Genomic DNA, 9030 nt, shown 5'->3' on the forward strand with positions numbered 1-9030 from the left:
TACAACACTATCTTGTTCTGAGGAAAAGAAACATCCACTCGCACTTACCCTTGAGGATGTCATCCAGGAAGCAGTCCAGAGAGAACATGGCCCCCTCTTCTTTTCTGTCATCAGACACTGCCTTGACTACACAACACAGGCATCCCAAGGCAGCCTGTTCACCCTCCTGGCTCAAGGACTGAAATACCTAGCAACAAACAAAAATGTACGGAATACCAGGCATGGGCAATTGCAGCGTTATGTAAAGTCCGTGACAGAGCTTTTAAGAGCTCAGTGAATAAACCTAAAAATGTATTTTTCAAATCTTATACATCCATTATCTAGTAATGGCCAAGAAAATTACAGACTAGGAGATTAAGATCATTCCTATGAATTAATATTAAGACGTCATTGCTATTGAAACTGGCTCTGTTACGGACATTACACTTCCTTTCTCAATGCTGGAATAGTTCATATTCAAATGCGGAAAAACCGTACACAATAGATAATGGGGAAAAATTGTGGACATTTCCAAATGGTTTTCATTTTGCATTCTTCTCCATTTTAACCTTTTTTTGTGAAGATGGTTTCGTTTAGCAATGCTTCAAAATGCATTTTGTTTCTGTGGTAATGCAAATAAGCAAAGAAGATCAAATATACAATCAGACATTCCCATTTTTTTGATCTTCCTCGTTCAAGGACCCAGAGGTATAAACAGTTACTGATTCCATTCATGGTCACACTGTTGAATAATAATTCTTGATGTGTAAGTTGTAGTAAAAATTTGTTCGTGATCCAAATTTTCCTGTTTTATTTTGTATTACTGTTTTACTCTTGCATAAATTTGTTTTTAACTTGTAAATTGGACATTGTTAGTCTTTTGACTTGCTGTTTGATAATTTTTGTGTAATAAAACGTAATGAATGAATGAATGAATGAATGAATGAACATGTCCATGGGCGTTGCCAGGATTTTTTCTAGAGGGGGGCAAAACATATTTTTTTCCAAAGAAATTCTTGTATTTCTCAACAAATTCTCGATTTATCAGTTTTAGAGGGGGGCAGGGACATTCCCCCCCCCCCCAACTCATTAAATTTACACCACTATGACCTCGCGCCTCTTTTTCTTTTCTTTTTTTCTCTTTTTTTTCTTCCTTTTTTGGTGCTTTTCCCGGGGGGGGGGGGGGGGAAACATGTCTTACATACATGTGTGAAATTTTGAACTGGTGTTTCATATCCACCTACCTCCTTCCTACAGTAAGACCAGACGGCCTCCAGGTAGTCTTTGAGATGTTTGGCACCGTATACCGAAGCACACGCTGCCAGGGTCTCAAAGGCATCAATCTTGGCTCCCTGTAACTGGGAGGAGAGCTTCTCCATCAACAACGGCAGACAGAACTGTGAATTGCGAATGGTAAAACAAGGAGCAAATAGTCATTAACGGGAAATGTTTATTCCAAATAATTCCACTTTTTGGGGGCTTAATATGCGTTAAATAATAATAACAACTATGGGAAACGGTACCTAAGGGAGACATTCCCATAGGGTTGTGCACAATTTGTTTCCTACCTAAATGACCCCTTCCCCCAATTTTCCCTTATCCTACCCCCACAAATTTTTGGTACATTTATGCTTTGGACTATGAGCAATCAATCTACCGGTAGCCATTTGTGACATTAAAATTTTGTCTCTATTAATAGAAATTGTGACATTAGGGAGACATTGAAATGTCTCCCCAAATGTATGCTGTCTCACTAAGGTTTAACTTATGACGAAAAAATGTACCCTTACGGGTACATTAACAAAAATTATATGTATTTATAGGTTTTCCCGGCCAATTTCCTAAAATGTTCATTCACTTCTGAAAATCGGTCATTCATTTTCGTCTGAATTTGAGAATCATTCTGAACAGGCGTTTCATTTTTGCTACCAGAGCATTCGATATCCATTTCAGTTCATTCAATTAAGTGATTGAGCAGCACCTTTCGTTTATGTCTATTCAGATTCATTTACAAGACTTCTTTTTCCATTTGAGAGGGAGATTTCAAACATTCACCATTCTATTTCACTTTTAGTTTAATGCCATCGGCACCAGATACAATTAGGGGTTTCTTTTTCATTAACCGTCAATCAAATTAGCTGTACCTGAAATCAATTTAGAAAAGGTATGCTTGCGTAAATAAATGCACACTAACCTAATTGGCCATCCGTATCTCAAAACTGAATGCACGGACAATGAAAATGATTGAAGTTTCGTAAAATTGAAATGGGATTAAAGACATGTATTCAAATTTAGACGAACCTGAATGACTGATTTCCAGAAGTGAATAAACATTTCAGAATATTGGCCGGGAAAACCTATATTATGTGCAAATATCCAACAGTATTGGTGCTCGAGTTGCTACATCATTATTATCCAGCTCACTGGGCCAATGAAACATTCCGAAGACAATCTCAGCTCCCTGGGGAGCATACAGCTCAATGCTGCCAATTTTGGTGCAAAGCAGCTACAATCAATCACAGCATATCCTCTCTGCCCTCACAGGTTTCAATTTACTCCTAGGTTGGGAAATGCAATGAGTGACAAAAAGTGCCTTTTCCAAGGGCACATGCACCTTAACCCCAGGCTGGACTCGAACCCATGAAAATAAATATATTGCTCCAGACTGCGAGGCCACGGCACTGTCAAAGCAGGGCCCAATTTCATGGCTATGCTTATCTCTAGTCAAAAATACTGTAGCAGGAAATTCATCACTTACTGTTAGTACTGACAGTTTAGCTTATGCGCATGCGTACATACATTGTATGGTAACTAAGGATTCTGTACTTACAAGGTTAGTAAAAATTTCCCTGCTAGCACTGTTAGTTTCTTGTTGACAAAAGCTGCTCATGGTATTAGGAAAGTGTTATGTTTGATGTCTTCATGTCTTCATTATGGTGCTAGGAAATAAAAGAAAAAAAACAAACCTCTGCAAATTTGGGTGTGGCAGCCAGGCAGCCCCTTAGGCCTCCCACCAGTAGCTCCGTGGTGATTCCGTGGGGGTCATTGGTTGGAGGCTTGAAGTCAATGGGAAAGTAGCAAGAGGTCACCTCAAACAACTCCTCAGCAAAAATATCTGGTAATAAATCAATTCAAAAGATAGTTCATTAACCCTAACTCTCTAGGCCTTTTTGCAAGGATGTAACCTCAATCCTGCCAAATCCTCCAATAGGCCCCATGGATAAATAGCATGTAGCCTTAATCCTCCAAATTCCTCCATTTTTCTTGAATATGGTCCGTTGAGAGGTGACTTCTGCCAAAATCCTGCGGCAGTGACTGTCAATATATTGAGGCTTGGTCAGTGACATCCTGGAGCAGTACCGAGGATTTCAAGCATAATCCAGGCCTATATTTATGCATGGCTGAGCAAAAACAACACAAGGTACGGCCCAAGACCTTGACAAAGTGCATCCTACGTAATCAGTAACAGACTTTTGCCGTGTAACCTCAATCCTCCAAATTCCTCCACTTTGGCAAAGAGGTTTGAAGGATTCAGGGTGGAAAAAGTTTAAATCTCGTGCTTGTGGCACAAGGTTATAAACTTCCATTACAGTGTGCATTACAGAAACACACAGTATTGATGCTTGTGTTACTTATTCTAGTGGAACGATTAAATTATCTCCATTGTGAAATATGCACACATTACCATGAGAACATTGGCCTTCATGACCTTTGATGTACAGGTCAACTTAATTTCAATATCCACGCACGTACCGCTAGGGCGGTGCATTTCATGTAAGCATGTCGCATGATTCTATCACACTTCACAGGCTATCACTCTTCAAGTAAAGGCAGAAATACATGGCGCGAAGGCAATGCTTGTCTAGTCTGGTCTCAGACCAAAAGATTCTGACTATTCTGACAAACATTAGGCCAGGTAGCCTTTATATTAAAAAAAGAAAATTACGCAGCAAAGCTCAGCCCTTGTACGAGTCCAAACTTGAGGAACAACATCTAAATTGGACATTTAATACAGATACTGGGTAATCTGGCACTGAAATGTTTTAAGGGAGCACGGCGAATACCCCGACGCAGGAAAGCCTTTGAAATGCCGAGCTTTGCCGCGGCCCCTCGGCCACCTAATCCTTCCCTTGTGTGTCTAAATCATTCAACAAAATGAAATGTTTAAACTCAAATACATTTACAAAATTGATAACAAGCATGACAGGTATTTTGTTGGTAAATAAAAACTGTTTTACGCCCAGAAATACGCGGGCTGTTACAAATATATCTGAGTGTCAACAAATTGTATTTGGTAAACTTTGGAAATTTTGCGGAAACGGGCAGATACCTGCCCGGTTTATTTTTGGTCATTTTTTTTCCCCACTTGGCGGCTACCTGACCTGATAAAGATTTGTCAGGATAGTCAGCCTCTTTTTGGACGGGGAACCAGACAACTTTTGTCCTCATAGAAATGTGTGTTATGAGGTCAGGTCTCCAGTCCAATGGAGATGATGTGCTGAAACTTATGCTTGGTAAATTTTTGTGCAAAGCAAAACAGCAGCTGGGGGAACCACTCACAAGCAATTTGTCACCGTTTTCACGAACAGCCACACAAGTTGAAAATAACCTGTTTTAGATTTCAATTTTTGCTTTAAAACATCGTAGTTATTTTGACATGCTTCTGTAAGCAAAACATCATTTATTTCTTAATTGCATTAATGATGCAAGGGCCAGACATCTCCATTAGTGCATTTTGCATTTTCACGAAGAGAAATGAAAATCTCACTTGACCTACTTTTACGCCTTTCCGTCCAATACGTTATGTACGTGTTCAAGTGGCACCAAGCCCCTTGAACAAGTACAAAACGTTTTGGACGGAAAGGCGTAAAAGTAGGTCAAGTAACATTTTTGTTTTCACAAAGAACCACACATATTTATTACATTATCAATTGTGCGTGCGTAACACGCGCTTGCCTTCCCTATGGAAAAACACATTGAACAGAAAGGGCCTAAATGTAGGAAACGTGGATTTTCATTTTCACAAAGGGACACACATCTTTACTAAATAACTTTGGTTAATTAACCACTGTGCTGATTCTAATTATTTGGTTTACATAAAAGTTTACCTTTCGAAGAATCATGTGACTGTTTTCTTACTGCATAAAGGTGTTGCAAAGTAGTAGTTTTTGCAGTTTTAAAATATGAAGAACTTCCCTTGCGATTACCCCAAAAACGTTTTTCTGAAAACGGTGACGAATTGCATACTTTGCGTGAAATTTTGAATGGTTACCTATTTTTGCTAAAGCAATTATTTACACTTAGCCACTCCATGAAATCAGCCGCATTTATGACTTACCAATTGGAAAATGGTCGATCAATGTCCTGACAATCTGGAAGGCCATGACCAGGTTTCGTGGATCCTTCTCTCCGTCCATGACCTGGATGAACCCGTAGACGAACTCTGACCCTAACTCACGCAGCTCTGCAAGGGGGGGGGGGGGGCATGGAGGAAAAGTTAACGGTGTCACGCTAGAAAATGTCAAATGGCTAAGCAATGTGTGTGTTTTGGCTTTATCAATTAGTCACTGACTTATTATCCAATCAATTTAAAAAGAGCCTGGACTCCTCACTTGTTCACTATATAAGGTCTTTACTTTAAACAAGCTAATTTTTTATTAGCGGTTATTAATGTTTTTAAAATGTTGCTTTTCCCCTTTTAAGAATTAAATTGACAACTTCCCAAATGGTATTTACTTTCTATATGCTCCCTCCCACTCACTGTTGGAAATACTTTTAAGGGAAAAACAAAGCTGGGCCTCCTTTTGAGAAAAATTCCCAGTATGGTTTCCCTCCCTTGCCAAAACTAAAACCTGGACACCCAACTGTTCCCGCCTCTTGCCAAGAGCAAAGCAAAAGTTCGGGCAAGGACTATGGTTAACCATAGTTTGACAAACTTCACTGGAATGCAGGATGGTTGGTCTACTCTAGACGACTATTTGGAACCGGACCACAGGGCACGGTTGCACTTGCAAAGCTGGTTACCAGTAGCCACACGCATCATAATGTACAGCAGGACGTCAGAACCCAGAAGTTTTGTGATGAGGTCTTCACCAACGTTTGACTAGAGACGTTTGCACCAGCTGTTAGTGTGCAGGCTAAAGTTAAGTCACGAATCATTCACTAGTTGACTAATGGTCCTGGCCCAATCTTGTTAAAAGTGAGTTCTCACCATCGAGTTTTGAGTACAGGAAGTTGCTGATGATGGAGAAGACCGACTGCCTGTCTGCCTGCACCAGGCTCTGCACACGGACCTCCTTGAACAGATTGAGGCATATCTTGGCTGCATCCCCCGTAGGTAAGGAACTGCAGATGCTCTGCAGAGGGGAAGGCAACAGAAAAACCAAACTTTAAAGGCACATAGAAATATTGGTAATTATCACGAAACGAAGCTTTAGTTTAAATTACACAGACCTCGTGCAAATTTAAGAAAGTACCGGTACTGGTATCAAATACCCTATAAAATGATTCTGCCTGAACGACAGAAGGAAACCAAAAATCTTTGACCACAGATACACTTTTAAAATTTGACAATTGTTTTAAAATTTGATGTATGTGCACTATTAATGAGAATCCTGGCGCAGGTGCTGATTTTAATAGGGATTGTAACAAGAGAGGGTGTAGTTCAAAATAAGAAACAGGAATTTTTTAATTGGGAGTGCAAAGAATAGAGTTCATTTACAAGGCAACTTTTCTTGAAACGTATAGTGTTCGCTGACCCGAAGCTTCAACAAGCTGACCCTTGAACCGGCCAGCCGACCCTGGCAACTTCAGTGGTCGAGTGGCAAGATGTCTACCCTACCTAGTCTACACTAGTAAGCAGGAGGTGGTGGATTTGAGTGCCACCCGAGTATAATTAAAAGCTTGTTAAAATTTTCTCGCTAGCCCTCGCCCAACACTAGGTATAAACTGTTTATAAAATACGTCAACGTCAAAACCCAAGATACTATTTAACAGGTTTAGTCCTTATGCACCCTGTATCAAATATTAGCAATTGCTTCCAACACCTAACAAATTAGAAAAAAAAACTTGTATGGGTCAAATATCTTTAACGATTGTGAGTCTTTATTATGGCCTGTCTCAATTTATATCAAGGACAAGTTCTGGATAATACTGATAACTTCGTTGTAGGAAGACTCCAGGGAAGTTGTTCAGATTCCTGCAACTTATACTTGATACAATGTCTGCAACTTGTCCGGAACTCGTTGCGGATATGAATTGAGATGGGCCCTTAGATCTGGGCCCAATTTCATGGCGCTGCTAAGCACAAAAATTTGCTTAGCACAAAAAAAGTCTTGCTTATAAAAGAAGGTTACCAGCCAAAACTCCAAGTGATTTTCATGCTAAGCAAACTACAGCTTAATACTAATCACGAGCAATATACATCACATGGAGTTTTGGCTGGTAACCTGCTTTTATAAGCCAGACTTTTTTGGTGCTAAGCAAATTTTTGTGCTTAGCAGCGCCGTGAAATTGGCCCCAGACTGTTGTGATGACAGAAAGCTTACCAATGATTGCATGCCATAAATAGTGTGGGTTGTGATGGAATGGTGGTCTTTCAATCTGTCACAGAAGAATGCCGTTAGTAATCCAGCTACAAAACAAAATGAATTGGGCAAGAAAAATAGGATCAGAGGATTTAAGCAGTTTTATGTTCTGAAAAAAAATCATTGATTTTGGAATGAAGTTTAATTCAATTTGAAATTTCAGTAGGCATTTTTACTACAACTTGAGCTTGATTAAAGTCTTGGTTTAAATTTCGGAACAAAAGGGTTTGGAATGGTCATGCGTACTTACAACTATTTAAGCTCATGAATATGCATGAGGTGTAATATTAAGACAACTTATACACTTACCCTCCTCCGCTGACAGCTTGTTCCTTGGCAATCTATGGAGAATCTCCGCTAACAGTAGAGTACCTCTCCCGCGGATGTTATTTTCTTTGCTGGTGAGGTACGGTCTAACCACCCAAGAAAATCCAACAACAAAGATTTGAAAACAACCTGTTAATCATACTTCAGTAAAGTCTGTCATGAGCCAACGTGGCCCATCAGGCCTGCATTTATCTCCAGTTTCCTTGGCATGAAACGACTGAGGATTGTTTTATTCCCCCTGGATGGGATGCCAGTCCATCGCAGGTTACTCCCCAGCTAATGCCAGTACCCATTTAAACACCTGGGTGGAGAGAGGCCAGTGGAGGGGAAGTGGCTTGCCCAAGGACACAACATATGGCCAGAAGCTGGATTTGAACCCCCTGATCCTCTGATCATGAGTCATGAACACTAACCACTAGGCCATACTCCCCATGTTAATCATGCTAATGGGCTTGAACTAAATCTATTGTTCCTTTTCAAACTCATTAACTTGCTTTTTCCAGTAATTCCTTCATTTCTTGTATTTACTATGAATTATTCCAAAATGTGCAACTACTATGCCAAACACTTGAAACTTTTCCAACAAAGATGGGAGACTTCAAAACACACTGAACAAATAAACATAATTGAAACTTGAACTTACCCAAGCATTTCCACAAGTTTCACCAGTGTGACATCTCCATTGCTTACCCCTTGGAAAGGAAAACAAAAAAGGCACAATCAATTTCCTATGTCTTTGAAGGCATAATTTTTTATCACTTTTCAATGATGGTCGGCTGCCATGTAAATATGTAAATTCTAAAGTGTCGTTTTATCAGAAATTTGATTTTTAGCCAATATCTCGGCCAATATTGCAGCTAATGTTGACAGAAGGGTTTTTGATAAGCAATAATGATCAAAGTTTATTTTAGGGCAGCCTTCAAAATTGATTATGCGAACTGTTCGCGAACTTCGCGAATATTTCCAGAGCTAGCCAGTTTGCGAACTTCGCGGAGCTACTCATCCATCCGTGGTCAAGTTAAGGCGAGGCGTCATAAATAAATTAACCGTTCGAACGCGTGCGCACGCTTGGAACGGGGCCTTTTGTTACATCTACCTCCCGTTCGCACGCGTGCTCACGGCATCCCGTTCCGAACGC

General features: G+C 40.1%; 1 protein-coding gene across 1 annotated transcript in view; it reads right to left on the reverse strand.

Annotated features, from left to right (window-relative positions):
* The window catches only part of LOC119739727 (MMS19 nucleotide excision repair protein homolog), a 29653-nt gene extending 21043 nt beyond the window's left edge, over nt 1-8610 (reverse strand). The window contains exons 1-8 of the mRNA XM_038214762.1: nt 8536-8610; nt 7875-7978; nt 7527-7612; nt 6191-6335; nt 5318-5443; nt 2946-3094; nt 1224-1376; nt 49-187 (exon numbers count right to left, since the gene is read on the reverse strand). Coding sequence (XP_038070690.1) covers nt 49-187; nt 1224-1376; nt 2946-3094; nt 5318-5443; nt 6191-6335; nt 7527-7612; nt 7875-7978; nt 8536-8543 — 910 coding nt within the window. The 5' untranslated portion in view covers nt 8544-8610. The remainder of the gene's footprint in view (nt 1-48; nt 188-1223; nt 1377-2945; nt 3095-5317; nt 5444-6190; nt 6336-7526; nt 7613-7874; nt 7979-8535) is intronic.
* Nucleotides 8611-9030: the final 420 nt, after the last annotated feature.

Source organism: Patiria miniata, unplaced genomic scaffold, assembly GCF_015706575.1.
Source record: "Patiria miniata isolate m_02_andy unplaced genomic scaffold, ASM1570657v1 HiC_scaffold_4, whole genome shotgun sequence".
NCBI classification, from domain to species: domain Eukaryota; kingdom Metazoa; phylum Echinodermata; class Asteroidea; order Valvatida; family Asterinidae; genus Patiria; species Patiria miniata.